The sequence below is a fragment of the Calonectris borealis genome, chromosome 4, assembly GCF_964195595.1.
Source record: "Calonectris borealis chromosome 4, bCalBor7.hap1.2, whole genome shotgun sequence".
Taxonomy (NCBI): Eukaryota; Metazoa; Chordata; class Aves; order Procellariiformes; family Procellariidae; genus Calonectris; species Calonectris borealis.
Window position 1 is genome coordinate 6,795,352 of NC_134315.1, and position 23,831 is coordinate 6,819,182.

Here is a 23,831-nt window from a genome sequence, read left to right on the forward strand (position 1 = left end):
CCCCGCAGCCCGCGAAGGGAGGGGCAGCGATTATTACTCAGGCGGCGCGGTGGCCCGCCCTTGACTGCCGGCGGGACGAGGCCGGGGATCGGGTTACTTCTACCAGTGCCCCGCGGTCCGGAGTGGCCTCGGAGGAGGTCCCGGGCAACGCTGGGCTTTAGGCTTTTCGGTTAGGTGGCCCATGGGGCGGGCGGTGGGGAAATCAGCTTGGGGAGAGGGGGGTGTTACGGCTCAGGCAAGAAGGTGGACAGCTAAGAGCGGGGGCCTGCGGGGGCCGCTGTTGCTATGGCGACGTGGAGGCCGGTGGGGGTGCCCGGGGAGGTGGCGGGGCCGGGTCGGGGCTGGCGGCTCCCCGGGCTGCCCTGGCCCCGCAGGAGGCTTCGGAGGGCCGGGACGGCTCCTCTCGCTCCCAAGGCTGCGCGACGCCCTGGGCGGGCGTCTGGTTGCGCGCAGCAGCTGGGAGGCGGAAGGCCGAAGCCTGCGCTAGGGTCGATGGGGTGGGTGTAGTGTCCGCGCTGAGGTAAACCCCCGGGCGGCGGGAAAGGGCGGCGGGGGGCCGAGCGCAGTAGTGTGGCACCTGAGGTAGAAGGGGGTTCACTTCCAGTCAGGCTGTGGGGAACGCACCTCGCAGCTCCCTTAAACATTTCACAAGTACATACCGAAGAGCGACTTTAAACAGAGTCAGGGCTGCATTAAAAAGCCTGGCGTGCCGGAAACGGAACATTTAGCCTGTCATTAGGTCATTAACTCGGTCAGTAAACTTCCTCTTGAGTTTTATGTTGACTTACAGACTGAAGTCATGCATCTGACTGGCAAGCGTCTTGTAAAAGCGTGCTTGAAAGAAACGTCTCAGCTCGAATACCACTTGCTTAACATACTCCCACTTCAATATGGAAATGGCAGCACAAGCCAGATACGACCCTGTGTTTTCTGCAGCACAGTACAACAAAAGGTCCTAATAAACTCGCACGAAGTTGACTGCAAAACCAGCATTTGGTCTGAGTCTGGGACAATGATGCTTCATCTGTGCCCATACTGCTGGAACAGGACAAAAAAAATTGAGAAATTTGTGTTCTCATAAGAATACATGACTTGTAGATGCTTACAAGTCACTGTCATTCTGTCAGATTTAGGCCCAAACTGTTGCTTTTGTTTGTATTTGTGCTCATTATACAATCATAGATGATGTTTTAAAGACATGCACATATAGTCTCATTTCTTAGGTCATTAGCACACTGGTTTAATTTGTTAAGTTCTTTACTGCTATGGGTTCCTTGGTCATCTCAGCACATTCAAGCAAGGTCTCCTGATTTTTTGGGGTTTTGGTCATTAAACAGAGCCTATCTTCTCCAGGGGGCAACAAACAGTTTTTCACTGTTAGAAAAAAATACCAACTGCCTAGGAAAAAAGTGTCTTATATTTCAAGCTTTAATTAAGGTATTCTGCTCCTGTAAGTTGTTTTGGCCTTGATGGATGTACGTTTCTGTGCTGTTGACCACCTGTTTGTAGGCAAGGAACATTGCCACAGGAGAGGAAGGGGTGACTAACAGATAAAACTGTAGACTGTGTAAAGCTCTGAGCAGCCTGCTCCGGTGTCGCAGCTGATCCTGCGTTGAGCAGGAAGTTGGACTTCATAACCTCCTGAAGTCCTGTCCAACCTGAATTACTGTCTGAGTCACTACTGGATCACGTCGGGATTACTTCACCCAAACAGCAGGTGCTTTAGGTGAGGTGTCAAATATTGGCCATTGTATTACAGAATAACACCTATATATTAAATCTACTTATGTTTGGCCACTTGTAGATAGTAGGAAACATCTGATTTAAAATTCCTCTACATACAACAAAATAGCGTCTGGGCTGCTGTTGTCTTGCTTTGAGACTCTCGTACAGGCTTGTTGGTTTATTTAATAAATATCAGATAACGACAAATAGTCACGGTTTCATATCACGCATAAAAATGTGTTGAGATGCACCTATGTTGTTTAAAAAGTACATCAAGAGACTGTTAGTGAACTCCTGATAATGGTATTTACAGAGTTGGCTGGCTCTTGGGAAAACTGGGTTTCAGGTAGTTTAAATATTAGTTTGCTGAAATTTATCTTGATGTATGGCGATACTAAAACTGTCTAAAAAAAAGGGTATGATAATATTTTAACATGGTAAGGGATTGAATTTAGATTTTCAATCCTCAGTTTTACTGCCTTCAAAATGACAATACTTTTCTTAATGTCCCCCATAGAAGTCTGGAAAGTGGATTATTGTCCGTATTCCCAGGCTGCGCAGGCAGCAACTGCTCGTAGGAGAGGATGGGGGAGGAGAGGGAATCCTTGCCATTTATCAACAGACAGCAGAGACTTCAGGTTTGGCTGTCTGACAAGAAAAGATGGCTGTCCCAGTTCTTGAGATTTGGTCTCATTCTCTCGTAAATCATAGTAAAATATTTTTGCTGCCAAAATTGTTTAAAAGCAGATCCCTGCTTCGGGTTTTTGTTTAAAGGTGGAATTTATATTCTTCATTCTCTTCACATTTGTAATATTTGCTCTATGAGCACAGGACTGACTGACTGATGACTGTTTAATGTTGTTAATTAGGTAGAGTTAACCCTGGGGTCTTTAAAAATGTCAGCGTGTGTCATCTTTGTCTTCAGCCCAAATGAATTTTAATTCATTGTTAAGATATTCAGATTTTCCAGGTAATTAAAATTCCCTGAAAAATTGTTTGCAGGTGACATGTCAAAGACATTCTGAGTTGCAACTGGAAACCAACAAATGACAGTTTTATCTAGAAAATACATTTTCCGGTAGGGTCAGCTTAGTAAGTCAGGGATGTGAAGGTAGGGAGGAAAGAGAGGACCAGAGAGCCTGGGAGAGGAACCGAATCGGTTTAGGTTTTGTCTGCCAGTCCTTTGGTCAAATCATCACCCGCAGTTCTTGGTTGTATCCGTTCCTGCTCTTCATTTGCAGCTCTGCCCCCTGTCTCGCTGCCTGGGTACTTCTGTGTTGGTAGCTGCTTTGCTTTTGGTTGTTCTGGGGGGTTTTGAGTAGTGGTTTGAAACATCATTTTTACTTTCTTGAAACAACTCCAGGGTTTTGAGTTTTGGCAGATGATTAGCTTCGTCTCTGCAGGGGACTCGTCATCAGTTACCGCTGGGGAATGTTAAGAATTGATTTAACTCAGCCCATGAGCGTTAGGAAATGACATGTTGGTGACAGCCTCCCCAGCAGTTGGTGTTGCAAATAGTTTAGCTGTGAGCATAGAGTCGTAATTGTTGCTAGGTGCTTTCCTGCCGGAGGAAGCGAGGGCATCCCCGAATGAGTTACCGGGGAGAAACATGGGCATTGGGTAGAGAGGGGTCTGCAGTGCTCATTAAAAACAAACAAACCAACAAAAAATGCCCCCCTCCCCAACAATATGTTTTCTAACTAAAGTTAAATACACAAGGTTCCTCTTCAAACACCTAACTCCCATCTCTTCCTCCCACCTATCACTTCACATATGCTTGAGCTGCTCACTTGAAACAAAAGGCAGGGAAATCAGGCAACTCCTTGTACATGTGACAAAAGAAATGGGCCTTCACAAAGCTTCTGAAAAAGAACTGTGTTCCCGGGGTGTGTTTTCAGGGCTCGAGGAGAGCTGCCTCTGGCCCTAATGACAGGTGATGTTAAGCGTGCGTGGTATGGAAAGTCCCTGGGCTCTGCCAGCTGTAATAACAAAGCCACTCTCTTGTTTTTTGCTAAGGGGAAAGGATTCGTCTTATTGATGCTTTGCCACTTTCTCATTAGGGAGATGGGCCCTGGTTCCGTCGAAGGGGGAGTTTACCAAACTGCAGTGGCTTTGAAGGAGAGAGCAGCACCTCAGCCCGGCCTCCCACGAGCTCCTTCACTGGACGGTACCTCCGGTACGTTCTGTCCCAGCTGGACCTCCCGCCCGAGGCTCGCTGCAAATCCAGCTGAGCTGCTGAAATCCCTTTGTATTTAATTGAGCAGGATCAGCACAGCTGGGGTTTGCAGTCCACCTCTAATCTTTACCACATAAAAATTCTGAAGAATAAAGGTTTATATGACTCCCAGTGCGAGGCGCGCCATTTACTAGCCCATAATGGCTTCGTTTGTGAGCAGCTACTTCTGCAATCCCTCCACTCTTCCCCTTTCAAGAAACAAAATGAGCCTGTTGCCGAAGAAAACAGTGTCATGATTTTTTGTCAAGAGGCCGCAGTGGCTGCATGCTAACTTGCAAAACAAAATGGGCTGAACCTGGGTTGTTTTTTTTTTCTCCTTTTTAAATCGTATCAGCACACTGAGAACCCTGTAAATGTATTTTAAAGGCCCTGAGGAGTACGGCCATTTAAATGCGTTCTACAGGTCAATATTAGTGTGTCTCTTTGAAATGCAATAGTACAGAATTACTTCAGCGTGTACACTCTGGGGGGTTGTCAGTGTTTTTAAAATTAAGCCGTGCTATTTTTGTGCTCATCTGTATGAGTTGGCAATTTTCATGCAAATTATGGATTTTTAAAATAACTAAACATACAAAAGAAATGTTGAGTTTTCTTCAGAGGAGAGCCTTCGTCTCAAAGACGAAGCTTGATTTTAGTATGTGTTTTGCAGCGGACTAAACTGTATCTTAGCAGCCTAACACTTCTTGTATAGCCTGGGATGATTATTTGTGGATCCACTTAGGCGGGCATGCACTCCAGAGGCTTCCGATGTGGCGAACAGCCCCGATGTAAACCGTTGTCAGCAGTCGTGGTGCTGCCCGCCGGTTGCCCTTTACCGTCGGTTTAGCACGACAAGCTCCGAGTGCTCGGACTCCAGCGCAAAGCCGCAGAACCCCAGCGTCAGACGGATCTCGCTGTACGGTTTGCGTTAGCGGCAGCCACGGGCTGGGAGCAGGACCGGGAGCGGAGGGGTCGTACCTACAGCCGACAGCTTGCGGCAGCCCCAGCCCAGTCCGTGGAGCCGTCTTAAAACTGTCCAAACCGGTCGACCCAATTCCGGCTGTGGAAATATTTTTCTTCTCGTGAAAAACGTCGATCCGGGGTTTGGATCGCCCCGGTAACCGATATCCGAGGTATTTACATATATTTTATTGCAGCGAGCGCAGCCGCAGGGTCCAAAGTCGCTGCCGGGGCACGGACGCCGCTGGCATGCGAGCGCGCTGACCCGGGGCCGGCCCGAGGTGCTGAATCACCGCGGGGGGCCGGGGGGGGGCGGTGCCGGTCGGCGGGGCAGCGCCGCGCGCCCCCTCCCGCCCTCCGCCCCGCCCGCCGCCGCCGTCCCCGGCTGCACACGTCACTTGTTATGTCTCCGCCGGCGGCCGCGGCTCCGCCGGGGCGGGGACAGCGGCGGGAGGGAGGCGGGGGGGCCGCGGCCCCGCGGCGCTGACAGCCCCCCTCCCCTCCCCTCCCCGCCCCGCGGCAGCCCGGCCTCCGGCGCGGCTCTCCCCGGCCCCGCGGCGGGCAGCCCCCGGCGGGAAGATGTGGGTGAAGCTGTGCTGTTTGCTGCTCTACTTCCTGGCGCTCTTCGTCCTGGCCAGGGTGTTCGAGGCCGTGGCGTGGTACGAGAGCGGCTTCCTCGCCACGCAGCTGGTGGACCCGGTGGCGCTGAGCTTCAGGAAGCTGCGGACCATCCTGGAGTGCCGGGGGCTGGGGCACTCGGGGCTGCCCGAGAAGAAGGATGTGCGGGAGCTGGTGGAGAAGTCAGGTACGCGAGGCTCCCCCGTGACCCACGCGTGGGGAGGTCGGTCGGTCCCCTGCCACCCCCGCGTGGGGAAGACCATCCCCGGTGACCCCCGCGTGGGCTCCCGCCGCCCTTGGGACGGAGACCCGGGCGCCGCTTCCCACGCCAGCGCGTCCGCGGGGCGAATTTGGGAAACGAGCCGGCTTCCCCCCCCCGCGGACCGAGAGGCCGGGGCGGTTAAATGGAGGAAGGCAGGGGGAAGCTCGGCGGTGGTGACGTTAAAAACCTCCGCGGCGGTTTAAGCCCGAACAGGCTGCGCGGAGGGAAGGCCTCGGTTAGCCGGGTCACCGAGAAATGGCTCTTCCCGGTGAGTTACGCCGGGGTGCTGGGGGCGGCTGGGGTCGGGGGGCGAGGTGATGGTGGCACCGATGAGGGCGAATGCCATCTGCCGTGAAAAACGGGGAGGAAAGAATCCAAATATATGCGGTGGGTTATTATTTACAGCTGGAGCCGGCTTTTCCCGTGTATTCCTCTCCCTACCCGGTTGCTGATTTTATGACAGGTGCTGCTATCAAGATGGGTCTGGAGGAAAGCGGTGATTTTATAGCTGAGGAGCAGAAGGGATGGGTACCGAGGGACGCGGTGGTTTTATACAAGAGGAGCAGGAGGGATAGGTACCGAGGGACACGGTGGTTTTATACAACAGGAGCAGGAGGGATAGGTACCGAGGGACGCGGTGGTTTTATACAACAGGAGCAGGAGGGATGGGTACCGAGGGATGCGGTGGTTTTGTACAAGAGGAGCAGAAGGCATGGGTACCAAGGGATGCGGTGGTTTTATACAAGAGGAGCAGAGGTAGATCCTACGTAGAAAAGATGGCTTGGAAAAAGGCAGGGAGGTGTTTCAGAAATACGGAAAACCAGGTGAAAGAGGTGGACTTTTGGGGGGTGATGAATAGCGAGGGGTAAAGAGCAATGGAGATGTAAGGAATGGCAGAAGTGTCTTGGAAGTAAGGATGCTGGCCTGGAGTAGTCGGAGGGAGCTGGCCCCAAGGGCTGGGAGATGGGGCTGATGTAATAGCTGTAGTGCCAGCCAAGCAGGAAAATGTGAGTAGCTGCTTTTAAATTGATGATCAAAGGGCTGCTGAGGCAGGGGAGAGAAATCCCAGTAATCGGGACACACGGTGAGGGGCTCAAATGTCCAGACAGAAAAAGAGAAGGATTTGGATGAATATAGTGAGTGCCATAACCTTAAAAATGCTAACTCCTTCTAAATAATTGATATTAATGCTGGGCATTTAAATCTAATTTGCTTTTATTGTTCATTGTTTATTTATGTTGTTTATTCACTTTGCTGCTCCAACAGTAAAAAGCATTAAGCGATTTCACTTTTGTTTCTAATCACTTTCACTCTTTGGCTCTCAGGTACTTTCATGATGTCATGATGTTTGGGTTGCAAATGCTGCAGGGCAGTGTTTAACTCCAAACAAACTGTACTAACCGACTTCTTCAAATGTCGTGGAAACACTTCTCATACCGACAGGCTTTGCAGCATTTTTCCATAATTTTTTTTTCTAAATTCTATGTATACTTTTGGAAACCCCTCAAGGGTTTCAGCTGTAATATTTTTTTATTTTATATTTTGAAGGAAACAACCTTTTCAGACAAGACTTAATTTCTTCAAGCTTAATAGATTAGTTACTAGAATGCTAGTTGTCATTAACAGTGTTTGTAGAGATTCTGAAATAAAACATGAGAAGGAAATGAGATTACAAAGGAAGCATTATTAGATGATTTTACTGTGAGCTCTTTACGTCGCTAGGATTGGAGTTCATGGGAACTTTTACCCATTGCGCAAACAGAAGCGAACAGCTAAATTATTCTACCTGAGATTTTTACTTGCAATGGGACAATCAACATGTTTTTTTGGTACAAAATTATTGATTAAAATTTTGGAAGTCTGTTTGAATTATCAATGTTAAGTTGGTTGCTGCAAAATTACTATCCTGTGAAATGAAACCAAAGATACATGAATTAAAATTCCTCTCAGCCACTGAATATTTTCAGAGAGTGAGGCTTAGAAGATGTTCATTTATTCTTTTGTGCACTCGGTTGTATGTGTGGTACATCTGTGTAATCAGAAGCATAGCGTTTAACGTCTTCTGTGGTCTGACAGCTGAAGTCAAATTGTTCATAGTAATGTCACTATAAGTAGAATTAAAATAACGTTAAAGTTTAGCTGCTTTCGTACTGAAAACATTCTTTGAGCAACCATGTGAAATATCGTTAGTTGAACTGTTACTAGAACTTATGAAGTAATCTTTCTCGAGTGCCATTTTAACTGAATTTCTCCAATTGTCTTTTTTTCAGGAGACCTCATGGAAGGAGAGCTTTATTCTGCTCTCAAGGAGGAAGAGGCCTCTGAATCGGTTTCCAGTACAAACTTTAGTGGTGAAATGCACTTCTATGAGCTTGTAGAAGACACAAAAGATGGGATCTGGCTGGTACAGGTATAGAAATTTGGTCATTTATTTTTATATATTTATCACATCCAAAATGTGTTTCAAAGGATGAATTTGTGAGGGTAGTTAACTAGTAGTAAAAGTGTTTAACAGTGAGATGGTGACAAAGATAAACTACATCAGGGCGATCATAAGGAATAAATCTGTTCAAAAAACCAAGAAAGGCTGGAAGTGATAGAGTTCCTATAGAGACAGGAAGAAAAAAACCTGTCACTCTGTGGATTGCTTTTTGAAAACCAGGTACTTTAGAACCAGAAAACAAGCAAAGCAGCACAGGCTATGCAGGTACTTGGTCCTGGTATTGTAAGAGCTTGTGTAATGTGTGAAGTGGGTGCAGTAAGTGTAGATGCTCCCAGCAGGGGCAGGAGAGGTGCCTGTGGTGTTGCTCTTCCTTTTGGTTGCATTACGTGCTCAGACCCAACCAGTTTAAGCTTCTGTTTATTTAAGGGGCTTAGAGCACTTTTAAAATCTCTATTGCCTCTTCACAAAGGCAAGATCTCAGTGTGCTACTTCCCAGGCTAGCAGGCTGCTTCTACAACATATTCCAGTAGCTTAAAGTTAACCTTCCCCTAAACCTTGCAGGCCCACCGATTTTAGAGCGTGCTTCCCCAGGGCTGCATGAGAATAAGAGAACATTTAGGAAAAGAAAGAAAGACTTTTGCAAATAGTCTTTCAGGGTTCTGAAACAATTTATCATCACTCTTGAGAACATAAATAATCTAGACCAAAATGTAAAAATGCTTTTCTACATCAACTTCTCTATTGATAGGAGAATTTTTTTTTAGGCATAAGTTCTCTGCTAACAGCCACATCAGGCAATCAGAATTCTCCACCAGACAATTAATTGTTCAGTTGACAGCTCTCTTGCCTGGTTTGTTTGGTCTCCTCATTTCATGTTTTCCATTTAAATAGATTATCAAGATTTAATGACTTCCTGTTATTAGACCTGTACTATCACCACATCAGATCTCACCCTGAAATAGACAGTGAGAGGACAGATTACTTTCATGGTCGAAATGGCATTTGTGTTTTGGGAAAGATGTATTTGGAGTTTATTGAATCAAAGTTTCAGGTTTAAATCATACAGAAGGGGATTCCTCAAGCAGAGAGAGAGCGTTGAAGGGAAGTTTACGCATCTCCAAGCTGGTTGACAAATAGGAGTATGAATGTGCTTTGAAAAAGCTTCCCTCCTCCCCATGCAGCTCAGAAGAGTAAAATATGGTAGTTCTCTGTTGTCTGTTGCTTGCAGAATTTTAATCGTAATATATTTTCAGCTAGCCTCATAATAGCAGATCAGATAGGCTGCATTTTGATATTTCTAGTGTGATGAATGTTGTCATCATTCTGGGAACATTTGCACAGCTATTCAATTGGTCACAATAGCTGTGGAAAAAAAAATTAGTGGAATTTACTGAATAATTTACTTGCTGAACGCTATTTGTCTGTTTCTCCACAATAAAAACCACTAGACATGTCAAATTTCTGTTTTTCATTCTTGGCTTTCGAGTTTTCATCACTTCGAGTTTTCATTTACTCCCTTCCCCACCATAACTCCTGTCTGGATAACTCCTGTGCTGGATTCTTTATGTCCTTTCACAGGTTTTCCCATGCTCTTTTCTTAGACCTCATCTCTGCAGAGCTGTTTTTTATCGTCACTTCCCTGTTCTAATTCTTGATTGTCCTCCCTTGCCCATTCTCCTTTACCATTAGGCATCCTGTGGAAACTTTACAGCTAATTAATCAGCTCGATGCTTAGGAAGGGGACAGTACGGGAGTGAGGATGCCTTATGGATGGGTTTGGTGACCGCAGACAAGGTCGGAGCATTCCCCTGCTCTGTTGTTGCTACCGGCTGGGAAGCAGAAAAGATGTCCAGATCTTTCTTCAGGATCCTGAGCCTAAATCTCTGTTCCACGGGGGCTGCTGGGAAGCAGTAGAGGGGGAGGAACAGTTCTGGCTTAGCTAGCACAGTGGCTGTTGGTTGAGTTGGTTTTGAAGACTTTCTGGTGATGTATGGGAGGATGGGGACTCTGAAGACGATTTTTATTTTCCAATGCATGTAAATGAAATTTCTGGGGTGGCATAGGCTGGTAATGGGATAGCCATCACTGTCTGCAGAGAATCAAAGGAAAAAGAGGAAACAATTATTATTTTTTGATATGTTTAACACAAATTTGGATGTGAATTTATCATTTAGAGCCAGCAAGATGGATTCCTTGAAGAAAGTCAAAGTCCATACACAAGGAGATAGTGTTTTGTTTCTTTTTTTTCTGGAAATCCACATGCAAAGCATCCAGGTTCAGTGGTAATTTGTTTACCAGTGTAGCTCTTCTCAGGTGCCCTCTGCTCCTATGTGGAGCTTCCATAGAGCCACAGACAGCAGCATGTCCTCTCTCCTATTAGCTCATGATCTCATCACCTTTCCTTTTATGCCTTTCTTCTTGCTTGCCAGCTGCTGTTGTGCACTTCTTTGGCTGGCAAGGAGGGTGAGTGGTAGATTCTAGAGCTGCTTCTCTTGTTGGTAGAGGAGTAACACTTAATGTTCTTGCTTTTCCAGACTCTGCTATGGCTCATGCTCTCTGGGTAGTCTCTAGAGCCTGTCACATCCAACAATATCGTAGTCATTATGGCTTTTTAAAAACATACAGTAAATAATCTACAGATAAGAATCCACTTTGAATGAAGTTAAAATCTAAATTAATGTATATTTTTATTTTAAAAGTCCCTACTGTAACATAGTGGTAAAGGGAAGTGAAGGGAACTTTCTTCCTGGCATTGAAGCAGGAGGACAAACGTTTCAATCATGTCTGGTAGAGGTGCAAAGGACATTATTGTGGATATAAAATGTTGCAGTCTATTTTGCATCTCAGCTTCTTGTTCAAGTGGTGTAGTCACAGAGCAAGGGGTGTGCCTACAGGATTTTGGTGGTGTTCTTTCTTGCTTGCTTGCTTTTGCTTGCATGTAGGATGGGTAATTTTCATATTTGCCTTTTTAATTTTGCCAGGTGATCAGTTGTTCTCGCTACAAGGAAATTATGTAGAAACACTCAATTCTTTTACAATACATCATTCAGTATTTGTGTCTTTTCCAGTAGCCCTTCAGGATCGTTTACCATAGGATAACCAATTTTAACTTTCCGTATCCTCCTTGAGAGTCTTCATATCCAGTCAAGGGTGCAGAATACCATCAGCTAGAATGTAATAGTTCTTATATTGCTGCATATCCATGTTAACTCATTACAGAAGCTCATTTATTCTCAACCTCTGACTTAACTGACAGCTTAACGGAGCTGTTCAGATTGGTGCATAGATCATCCCACCTCCCTTTGAGAAACTATTCGTAATTTCGAGGTGGTTAATTTTTGCATGCTGTGATGGATGTAGTCTTCTGTCTTTGCCTATTCTGGTCAAATTTCTCACTGTCTTTCTCAGAAAAGAAAACCAAAAAATTTCCGGACATCTTTAATCCATATGGATGGGATTCTGAATCAGTTGTGAGTTCTTAGGAAAGAGTGACAATGTGGAAATTCAGTTCATTCAGTGCCAAATAATAAACAGAGTGTGAGATGTCTCAGAATTAGTAAAAATACAGTCAGTCATGTAGAAACTTACTGATGTTATCTGGAATAAGTAGGTTTTTTCCCATGCTTCTAATAAATAACTCACCAGTCCATTTATAATTAATTGTATTTATAAATGAGAATTGTCCAAATATTTTTACTTCTGTTTTATCTAGAGGAGGATAGTTTGCAACATAGCTATTGATTATAAAGGATTCTATGAAAAGCACGTAAGAAGCTTAATTAATAGACCAGGGGTTTTGAACCTTTGTATCTTTGAGGATCCAGCGAGTCTTTCAGTGAGTGCATGGACTCTTTACAATAATATCAGGCTTCCTTTGCTCATTTACCCACTGCAGGCACTGTGGAGGAGTTTGTGGACCTCCAGAGGTCTGGATATCTCAAACTGGAAACTGCCGAACCAGACTGACAATTCTTGCATACGTACAACCTTAACAGTTCATTAAGAAGTTAGAAATCAGTTTTGCCTGTGGCAAAATCACGCAGTTTTTTTCTGATTCCGATGTCTGTACTCCTTCATGCGGAGACTGACTTGCTGAGGCTGGGTGAGGATTGACCACTCCTGAGAGAACTACCTGTACGTGTGTGTGCGCAGCAGGAAACGGTGTCTCTTACTTAATTGGTTTTGTTCTTCCTGATGGTTTAAAGCCTGTCACAGTGCCCTAGTGCCCAGAGTTGATGAGCACTTGGAGTTGTTGTCTTTGTGGCTAAGCTGTAAAACCAAGTTTTGACTATTCATGCATATTCAAAATTGTGTGCTCTTGGTATGAGCAGGTGTGCCTGACACCTGGTATCCTGGCTAAATTCCAGCTTAGATAATGCCTGAGCTTCCCTTGGCGCTTTCATTTGGATACAGTTTTCTCTTCCTTTCATGGCACATAATCCTAACCCATAAAGGCTGAGAGATGCTGCCAATGTGAATATTTTTCCATCACAAAAAAAAAATTATATATAAAAAACACATGTGCATCGCTTAGCTTAGAGCTTCTGCTGTATTGTGATGATCTCACAATTCTTGCTTTCTGCTTTGACTTCTTTTTTTAGTGCTTTTTTTTGGCTCAATGTAACAAACACAAATGGAATGACTCTTAATCAAACTAGCAAGGCACAAGGGCTGTCGAACGTGCAAAGTAGACAATTCATCAGGATGTTTTTCCCTTTAGTGTTACTGAGGTTACTTTAGATTCCTGAGGTCGTTAGAACCAGTAATAACTAGTTTTAAGGGCTGATTTTAAAGTGTCCTTTTTAAAAAAGCTATCTGTCAAGGGTGTTCAGGTTCTGTGGGAAGTTATCCTTGCGTATACTGTGGTCTGCAAAGTACTCGGGTTGCTGCGAGTTGTTGGAGTGGAGGCAACTTGTTAAGAGTGTTGTTCTCGTTCCAGATGGTATACCAGGTCTTGTATACGCTACATTGTAGGGATTATTCCCCATTAAAAAATACCAGTTAATCCTATTTTAGTGTCTTTGTTACGAGGATATGTGTAAGCATCTTGGTGGCATAACTAACCTGCAGTATTTCAGTGGTTAAGAATCTCCTGATCTTTTGGGATATTGTGTGGTCCTCCCAAATTCACAGATGGAGTATGAAGAAACTTGTGTCTGAGACTTCAGAGGAAGTTTGTGGATGGCTGTCCAGTGAGGGCCTGGCTTTCTCTCCAGTATCTTCTTCCACTAAAGAAGCTAGTAATTCATACATAGAGGAAAGACGGTAATTCAGACCCTGCAGTTAGAGCCAGTCCTCTGGCCTGGGTTAGGTGTAGATCAGGGAGTAGGTCTATTCTGTGATGTGAGATTGTTAAATGGCAGGGTTACTTTGATCCTGTTTAACCCATTAAGATGTTGAATGGATTAATTGGGTTATCTTCATTGTCTCGTTTGTCACTCTGACATACAATATTTTGCAGATTGTGAACATAGCTAATAATAAGAAAAGCTTGAAGGGTTTGTGTTCCTCTAAATGTGGTGTTTGTTTCCCAGCTGTGCTAGCTGATCTCATAAAGGATACCTTCTTCTATAAGCTTTGTCTTTATTTCTTTAAAATGAAATAAAGCATATGACTGAAAGGGACCTTCTTGATGAGCGAGTTCAGCTCTTTGCTAGACTATGGAATGTGTATTTATAAAATAGCTCACTGTCTTTCTTAAATTGCAGGTTTTCTGAGTGTAATACTCATATTGACTGTTCCCCTCGTGTTGGAAACCTGTATCCGACTTCTGGCCTAAGCGTATTCATGGCTAATTTGTTCCTATTGGGCTTAAATTGACATCGCCTGTTAGTTTCACTGACTCCTGATGTCTACCCCACTACTCCCAGTATGTGAGGTCAATCAACCAGTTTGTTTTGTTGGGCATAATATATCCTGGGCTTTGCTTATTTCACAGCCAGTTAATATCGATGGCTCATAGTTCCTTTTGGATCAACTAATAGACCCAAGCTTTTCCTCCCATCGCTGTTTCTAACTGATGAACTCCCCGAGAGTCCTGTTCATTACGGAATTCAATTTCTTTTCTGACACTCTGCATTACAAGATTTGTGCAGCTCTTCCTGTACGGCGTTATAATCCTCTTTTGTACATAGATGTGCTTCCCAATTTTATGTCATCTACAAATGGTTTTGGGAGACTTCAAGTTTCTGCGGGACGGGCATTAATAGGAATATGCTGAACTGAGCTCTAAGGTAAATCTGTTAAGTCTGTTAGCACCTTCTTAGTGTTTTGATGCTTCCTTGCCTTAGCCAATTTCTTACTCATTTTAAAACTTTTTTTTACTCACTATAAAAGCTTATCTCCAGTTCGCGTTAAATTTTTCCATGTGGCACAACACATGATACTCTACCAAACTACAGAGAGGGTAGTACATTCCCTTTCTCTTGAAGCTCGGTTCTTTTCCTCCAGGAAAAGATGGATTTTTAACACGCAACTTAATCGGGAATGATACATCTGTAGTAATTGCATGTTGGAAAGGAGTGGAAAATCCAGCCATCTCTGCACCTTTAAAATTTTTTCTATAGTTTTCCGTACTGTTGAGATCAAACTGGTGGGATAACTTTTTCATTGGCTCTTAAATATAGTTACTAACTTGTTATTCTCCTGTCAAAATGTAAATTAGTCTGACAGGGGTTTTATAAGAAATCTTTGCAGGTTCATCTGTGATTTTGTGTGCTCGTTGTATTACAGTTACGGAATGGAGATTACCTGCTTACTCTGATTTAAGTGCTTTAAGTTATTTGAGTTTTGTTTCCATCTTCAGGGGATAGAGTCTCTTCCCATAAACTCGCTAACCTGTCCATGGCCAGCCATCTCCTCTTCACTGAAAACTGAGTCAGAACATTAATTTCATTTTAAAAAGAAAATTATCTTACATCTCTACCCTATCTTCATTGTATGGTGATCCTGCTGCTTTTCTCCCTGTTCTATTCTTACTCATATGGCTGAAAAACCTTTTGGTGCAGCTTGTAATATTCTTTGTATGGTCTAACTTAATTTGCTCATTTTTCCTTACATTTTTTTTTATTTCTTGCATATCTTTCTTTGCTTGTTCTTCCTTTCAATCATTCCTTGTAGGTTCTCAAACTATTTCTAACGTCTTTTTGGAAGTGCTTGCTAGGAAGAAGTGCAGGACTTGACAACTTTTTTTCCCTTGCTTGAAATATAAAACCCTGATAGCTTTAACACCTTGGACTTGAAGACTTGAAGAACTCCCAGGCCTCTTCCACATTCAAATTCCTGGTCTCCTCAGTCACAGGTTTTTAAGCTAAATTTCTTAGCTTATCAAAAGTCACGCTTCTTAAATAACTTGCGAACACTTGTAACAGATTTTAATTTAAACTGAATTACATTGTGATTGCTTAACCTGCAGTATTTTCTGAGACTCTCATCCACAGAGATGATGACTGCTTTCCAAAATACAAACCCTTGCCTCCATGTGGTGAACTCCCAATGTTGTAAGTGGGTGTTGTCTGCAAGGAGCAGCTGCAGTGGACATGTTTATTTGTTTGGGGTTTTTTTTTTTTTCCATAATGACATAAAAAAAGCATGAGCCCAAGCAATTTTACAAAGCTTCAGTGTGCAGAACCATAGTAGGGTTCTCTCCATCTAGTTACAAAATACAAACTGCTAGTTCTGTTGTTGTCCTACAGCATAAATAACTTTCCCCAAGAGAAAAGACTTTTTTATAGGATGGGAATTAAACTGGTATTAAAAAAATCCACCAGTACAAACAGCCAGATGACAGTAAAACATACTGGTGGCTCTGTTTGTAACGACTCTCCTTTTCTTGACACTTAAAGTGAATATTGCAATATTAGACAGAAGAAACAGCTGAGCAGGATCAGTCCTCCTGCACATAACATTAGCATACTCTCAACAACTGTGCTAGGGTTTTTTGGAACATGCACACAGAATTTTGGAAGCAACCGATCTCTGAGTAGTTGTACCAAAGAGTGATCCTGTTGTCAACATTTTATGCTTACTAATAAAACATAGTGATTCCTTATTATGCTGGATACATTTATCATGCCGTAGTAGCTCTGAGGCTATACTGGTGTTAAGGTGTCTTTAGGAATGGGGTCTCTCTTAGTTAAAGTACATGAAAGGAAGAACTTTAAAATACCCGAAGTAATTGCTTCAGTTACATTGGGTGATGTAAAGAAGCCTCAATAACACAGCAGGTTTCCCCAGCTGGTTGTCTCGGTGCTTGAAGGTTACATTAAAAGGCTTTTCTGTGTGATATGTGTGTTTTGAGAATAACTTGAAGGATTCTTATCTAGATGTTCCCCTCTGGTGTTATTTAAACATTTTGGGCTCAGTGGAATGGGAGTGTAATCTGTAACTTCAGTTTAACTTTGTTTCCTTGTGTAGAACATTCTGCTTAGTGAATTCTCTTATTTTTGGTTTCTGAGTGGATGCACTTACCACAAAGCAGATAATTTTTTTTTTTGAGTCTCAAAGGCCAGACGTGTTTTCCAGCTCTATGTTTCAACCTGCACACAGGGAACTTAATCACAGTGACAACCTAACTTCCAGAGGAAAGCTGACACTTGAGGTTATTAAGTCAGAAAATGATTGAGAGAAGTTTAATGGTGGGTAAACAAATACGTAACAAATGGAAGTTTCAAAACTTAATTTAAAAATGTATTTTAAGTGGTTGCCAGTCAGCCTGCAGAAGCATGTGAGGCATTTCTGAAATAGAAACTGCAACAGCTCATGGAATCATGCATGAGCAGTCATGTCATTCAACATTACCTGTCAGCTGCAGGTGGGCAGGTTTTTCTTTTTCTTTTTCTTTTTTTTTTCTTTTTCCCTTCCCTGTACAGTTGTAAGTCAGAGGATGAGTGCTTATTCTTTGTCATTTGTGTCTGCAGAAGCTTACGTCTAGATAACCTGAAGTACTACTTTAATATACTAGGTTAGAACAAATTAGACCTTGGGATATATCACAGTGAATTATCATCCTGAAATGGCAGATAGGACATTGGAGTTGGTGCCACAGTCATGTAAAGTTACAGAGTGAGTGACTGGCAAAGCAAGATTTTTAGGCATTATCTGGGAGTTTAATCACTAGTTTCCACTGCTTAGAAGCGGTTGTTGGCAGTATAATCTGATACCAAGTACATATGTTCCAACTCATTTTACTTGCTCTGAGACAACATTTCTTTGGTATGTTGTAACTTTTCATGGAGAATTGTAATGGTCTTTTTTACTGCAAAGAAAAGGAACCCGCTGGACCCTCTTCCTTTCTCCCCTACTATGAACTGGTTAGTGATAGTTTTGTTATTTTCCCAAGGTTTTTGTTACCTACCACTGATTTTAGTATCTTAACAGGTACTTAAAATGACGATGCACTTTTCTCTTTCTGCAGAAACTGTGTTTCCATCTTAGAGCTTCGGTCTCCAAAGACACTTGGTGTGACTACCAGTTGTATATACCTATTGTATGTTCTAAGAGAAGGGGAAAACAGTATCAAGGGTGACTCGATCTCTGTTTTCATGAAACTTGCTCTTTATTTCAGGAAGCAAACTTACTGTGGTACTAAATTATTATTTTCTTTTGGCAATAGGTTGTAGCAAATGACAGAAGCCCACTGGTGGGTAAAGTCCACTGGGAGAAAATGGTGAAGAAAGTATCAAGATTCGGCATACGTACTGGCACTTTTAACTGTTCCAGTGACCCCAGGTATATCCTTAAAGGATTATTTAAATCCCAAGAATATCTTAAGGCTCAGCTGTGTTTTGGCAGCAGGGCTTGCTGTGTTGTAAAAGCAGCTGTGACAGAAGGTGGCTTTATTCATGTTTTTATCTCTACTAAAGTCTGTTCAGAATTCTCCATTATATTCTTTATCAGCATCATAAACACAGATCTGCAGCTTCCTAAAGCATCATGTGGGAAATGCATGATTAGACTGTGTGGAGTGCAACACAGCAATGGAAGGGAACGAATAGAAGAATCTGGCCTTATAGTCCAGGCATTTGGGGACACGAACTGTGCTTGCTTAGGACAAAGCTGAATATATATAGCCCATGTAAGAGAACTGTATCAGTTGTAGAGTTGTTATATTGCCATCTGGAAAGGAGAAACACAGGTTAGCATGAACCCTGCAAACAGTGCCTGCTTCTCAGGGTTACTGATAATCCTGTTCCTTGACAAATGTGTATATGTTTATATATAAACTTGCACACACCCTTTGACAACATACAGTGTGCTATGCAAGATTCACTGTTGTTTGCGTATGATTTCGAACAAGGAAGAAGGGCAAAGCTAAAGAAGCTATTAATAATTCTGTGCTACTGTAAAAAGAATTTTTTTTAACATTTTGTTGGAAGCATTTGCTTCACATGACAGGAAACTGTCTAGAATTCCAGTGGCATGTAAGGATATGCACGTCTTACACAGCTTAAGTCCTAAATGTTTACAGAAATCTCAAAGTTAATCATAAGAGAAAATTCTTAGACTTTGCAGCGCTTATGCAAAATAATCTTGTATAATCAAAACACTGGTATTTGAACATCTTAAAAAATTTGGCAGTGTTTCTCTTTGCATAGCTCCTAACTAGTCTTAATGTTATGATCAAATATTATGTTTTAAATTAATTCGTTTTTTCCTAACAGAAGAAATATTTTGTTGAGTAAACCCTCGTGAATAGTTTTCATCAGGTTGCAACTGAAATTCAGAAGAACACTGCATGCTACAGAATACTTTATTCGTAGGGTAATATCTTATGGCTCCTTCTAAAAACATTACATTCAGATTCCTGAGATGAGGACTCGTAATTGTCTAAATATATGTTGATAGACCATAAACCAGAGAGGATGTAGGTAAGATGGCTAATGAATGAGGCTGATGGCCCCTATTTCAACGAGCAGGTTCTCAGAGACCCTGTTGGCTGTGTAACATTTTGATTGTTGAAGCTTGACAGACATTTCCTAAAAGGAGGACTAGATAAATTGGGTGGCATAGTGATGCTGGTTCGAAAGGTGCATGAGAGAAGGCATCTTCTGAGTCATCAGGCTCGTCTTACAGTTACTGGGGATTGGACCATGACTCAGGGTTCAGCCTTGAAGAGCCTTTCTTTTAGGTATGGATTTGGAGTTCATCCCATCTCAGCACTCTGCCTGCCAGACAGGGTGGGGGTATTCTTTTAGCCTAAATCATGCGGCAGCATGCGTCTGCTTCCTCCTCCGCCGGTTTTGTGGCGAGCTCTCTCACCGCACCTCTTAGTCTGTCTGCATCCTTCCAAAATGGCTCCAGTAGGAAGTGGACACTTGTCAGCTTCATTAAAGCAACTGCGAACAGACCAGTGTCTTGTTAACTTCACCCCACTGCTGCTTGGCAAAACTAGGATGGAAGGAAGCACTGGAAAAGTTATCTGCAGGCTCGGGAAAGCTGTGGGACATTGGGTTACACTGTAGTGGTTATCTTCATGGCTGGAAGACCAAGGAAAAAGCTTCTAATACTAGAGCTTTATAGTGAAGAGTGACGAGTCAGCTTGTGTATTTTTCAAATGCAGTTACAAAGCATGAATGACTGTATGGCCTTGTTTACTATAATGACCCCTGACAATTAACATTATTCCTCTTCCTGTTTTATGAATACATATTTCTTCACAACATTTCTGTAAGATATATTGTAAGAATAAATACACTTTGCCAGAGAATATTAGGTGCCCGTATTTCCTACTGTTATATGTAAAGGTTCCCAGGTGCTCAGCGTGTATCATGTTTGGGCTCATAACAAAAATTTAAGGCCTGCAGCTCCAGGGTTATGAAATTCTGCAATCTAACCTGCCGTTTTCTTTGCAGATACTGCAGGAGAAGGGGTTGGCTGAAATCCACCCTTATTATGTCGGTTCCGCAAACCAGTACCTCCAAGGGAAAAGTAATGCTTAAGGAATACAGCGGGCGCAAAATCGAAGTGGAGCACATTTTCAAATGGATCACAGCCCATGCTGCTTCTCGGATCAAAACCATCTACAACTCTGAACATTTAAAAGAAGAATGGAACAAAAGTGACCAGTACCGTGTGAAAATATACCTGTTTGCCAACCTCGACCAGCCTCCGGCGTTCTTCTCTGCACTAAGTGTAAAGTTTACTGGAAGAGTAGAGTTTATTTTTGTGAACGTGGAAAACTGGGACAATAAAAGTTACATGGCAGAAATTGGTATCTACAAGACACCATCGTACATACTTAGGACTCCTGAGGGGATTTACAGGTATGGAAATAACACTGGTGAATTTATATCACTACGCGCCATGGATTCCTTTTTGCGCTCGTTACAACCAGAAGTTAATGATTTATTTGTTTTAAGCTTAGTTTTGGTTAATCTGATGGCTTGGATGGACCTGTTTATTACACAAGGCGCTACTATAAAGCGTTTTGTGGTTCTTATAAGCACTTTAGGGACGTATAATTCATTACTAATTATTTCCTGGCTACCCGTATTAGGTTTTTTGCAACTACCCTACTTAGACAGCTTTTATGAGTACAGTTTAAAACTCTTCAGGTACTCTAACACAACTACTTTGGCTTCTTGGGTAAGAGCCGATTGGATGTTCTACTCTTCGCATCCAGCCCTCTTCCTCAGCACGTACCTTGGTCACGGTTTACTAATCGATTACTTTGAGAAGAAGAGAAGACGCAATAACAACACCGATGAAGTAAATGCTAATAATCTGGAGTGGCTGTCCAGCCTGTGGGACTGGTACACCAGCTACTTGTTTCATCCTATTGCTTCTTTTCAACACTTTCCTTTTGACTCGGATTGGGATGAAGACCCGGATTTGTTCTTGGAGCGGTTGGCCTTCCCCGATCTCTGGCTTCACCCTCTGATACCAACCGATTACATAAAAAACTTACCGATGTGGAGGTTTAAATGCCTTGGCGTCCATTCTGATGAGGAAATGCTGGAAACCTTTCAAGACAGCGAAAGTGACTCTGACAGTGAAAACAAAGAGGTCTTCAGTAGTGAAAAAGAAGTCTCAGAGGACGATGAGCTAAACACGTTTCCTAAGCGTAGTGAAGGAGAGCCTCGGTGCGGTGCTGAGACCTGTTCGTGTGCCAATAAATATTGTCATCACGAGCCATGTGAACGGAAAGCGAGATCCTACGGCTCGTACAGCACCGCGGGTGACATGGAGCCAGACTGGTCAGCCTGGCCCTCTGAGATGTTGCACTGTACAGAATGTGTTGTGTGTCTAGAAAATTTTGCAAACGGTTGTCTGCTCGTGGGCTTGCCGTGCGGCCACGTGTTCCACCAGAATTGCATCGTGATGTGGCTGGCCGGCGGGCGACACTGCTGCCCTGTCTGCAGGTGGGCTTCGTACAAAAAAAAGCAGCCATACACACATCCGCAGCCTTTGTCGAGTGATACCCCATCTTAGCTGTGTGCCGATGTCCTTTGTAAGCTTTCAGGATATTAACTGCTTGCCTTTTAAATGTTAGTCACTTAAAAGATTATGTGGTTTGAAGTTTTAGTTTAAATGTTAGTGCAGTGAACTAAAATATACATGATGCTAACGTTAACGACAGAATCATTTGGTTGCCTTGTATGTTGAACTGAATGCATACTTATCGTACAGTAACTTTTTCTTTTCAACATCTGCAAACTTGATGCTGTTTTTGTAAGCACAAAAATGAAGCCTACAACAGAAGCGTATTCCAGCAAACGTTTACAAGTTAGGATGTGGGTGAAATTGAAATTCTAATCGGAGACAATTGCTTAATTTAAGTGTTTCTTATTTTAGAGTCTGTTCAGCACATCTTTGTTGAATAATGTATGTTGTAAGACAGTACCATTTAAAAAGAAATCAGTGAAATAAATTATTTTAAAAGGAGATTTGTAATGTTAATTGTTTTGATAAATATTTTGTGTGTATGGTTACAGATGTCTTGCTGGTCTGATTTATCTGTGAAGACAATAAAAATATAACACAACTTTTGTGACTAATAAATCATCTCCTAGTCTCCAGTGTTAGCCACTGGCCAAGTGGAAGGTGATGGTGTTTCACTGGGAACTACTTCTGTGTCGAGGTGCTCCTCTGCTTGACCAGTGGTTTTCCAATTGATTACAAACTGCTTTATCAGACAGACCCTCTTCTACCAGCCATCTCTCTAGCACCCTCATCTGCAGACATCTAGGAAGACTTTAGGGTAGCCCCTCTACAGCCTCAAAGTAAACCATCATGAAGTAGCAGAATATTGTCATGCAGCGACAAAAGCGGCTTGTAGAGGTAAAAATTGCCAGATTCCAACTGCTGGTATTTTGAAGTGATTTCTGATTTCTTGGAGAAAAGTGATAGTTGTTTGATGCCATAAAAAATTGAGTCTATTGTTTTCTTTCTGTTTCAGTATGAAACTGTGGTTTTGGTTGTACCTTTCAGAAATCATCTGGCTGAAAATCCAGAGAAGAAATGTTGGTTGGAAAGAAAAAGAAAAAGGGGGTTGAGGGGAGGAGGAGGAAAAAAAAAAGAGCATGAGATGATGTAAGTAGAAGAAAAGGCTAAACTAGAAAGGTGTTTTCAATTGTCTCATTTTATTTCTTTCCTAGTTCTTGCCCATGTGGTATGAAAAGAGGATAATTAAATGAAAATGATAATAGGAAATGTGAACACAGGTGCCTCTTGCTGTTACGATCCATCTTTACAGAGAGTTCGGAGTCTGGTGCTCACAAAGCTGTCTGGCATTGTTTTATCTGTCCAGAGTTATCTGGGCACTATTTTTTGTAATAACAAATGTTTCATGCCTCCAGTCACCAGGTGTCCTGCCAAAAGGATATTCTCCTAGCTATCGGAAGAGCCGTTTTTAATTGTGAGTACTTTTTCCTCTCTCGTTTCCTTTTTCCTACTGCAGTACCGAAGCAGGGAGGTAGAAGGGGCATAGTATCACCGACTCTCCTGTGGTCCAGAAAGTAATTTTTATTCCAGTTGAGGCCTGTCAGTACATGCCCTTTATCTGTCATTACAGCCGTGGCAGAGCAGTGGAGAGGCATAATGAGGGCAAAGAGCATTTCTGCTTCCAATTTGTGTGGCAGTGTGACCCTTGCTTATCTATAAGCAGCTGGGGTTCAAATCCACATTGTTTCAGGACTGTCTTGAAACCTGCACTGAACTGAGGCCTTGCCATCTCAAAAGGGGAGTGCAGGAAAACTTTTGTGAATATAAATACGGCTGTAGTTGATGTACTGAAGTACACAAGTGAACCTCTGTATCACAGTCCACCGTAGCCTTTTGCTGGTACCTCGGCATTCTGCCAAACACCGCGAGCAGTAAATTCAAGCAACGCCGCGTCCTCGGGGCACTATGCGCTGCTGGAGCGCAGTTCTGCTGCTCAGAGCTGACCTCCTCATACAAAGCTGGGGCCCGAGCAGCTCCTGTGCACAGGTTCAGCCTTACTTGCAAACCACTGTGCACACCTGTTTCAGCTGAAGACTTGCTTTAATGACCTCAGTTGCTCTACTAGTCCAATTGTTTTGATGAATGACACAAACTGCTGTTTAATTAGCAGGAGAGCCACAGAGAGCACATCCATATAAGCAGATAACTGACCAGTAGATAGCTGT

The 23,831-nt window shown here is 43.2% G+C and overlaps 1 protein-coding gene and 1 long non-coding RNA gene across 6 annotated transcripts in view; both read left to right on the plus strand.

Moving 5' to 3' along the window:
* Positions 1-65: 65 nt before the first annotated feature.
* On the plus strand, positions 66-5,179 carry LOC142081644 (uncharacterized). The gene is made up of 3 exons (XR_012673412.1): positions 66-1,726; positions 3,786-3,901; positions 4,683-5,179. It is a non-coding gene; the product is annotated as an uncharacterized LOC142081644 (long non-coding RNA).
* Positions 5,180-5,343: 164 nt separating this feature from the next.
* LOC142081646 (charged multivesicular body protein 3) overlaps positions 5,344-23,831 on the plus strand; it is a 35,022-nt gene continuing 16,534 nt past the window's right edge. The window contains exons 1-5 of one of the 5 annotated variants that reach the window (XM_075148457.1): positions 5,402-5,705; positions 8,051-8,190; positions 17,837-17,952; positions 20,076-20,486; positions 22,236-22,708. In XM_075148457.1, the coding sequence (XP_075004558.1) occupies positions 5,480-5,705; positions 8,051-8,190; positions 17,837-17,952; positions 20,076-20,486; positions 22,236-22,248 (906 nt within the window). In that variant the 5' untranslated portion in view covers positions 5,402-5,479 and the 3' untranslated portion in view covers positions 22,249-22,708. Of the gene's footprint in view, positions 5,706-5,743; positions 6,049-8,050; positions 8,191-17,836; positions 17,953-20,075; positions 22,208-22,235; positions 22,709-23,831 lie in introns of those variants that run through there. The other 4 variants (XM_075148455.1, XM_075148456.1, XM_075148454.1 and 1 more) reach the window with 4 other exon arrangements.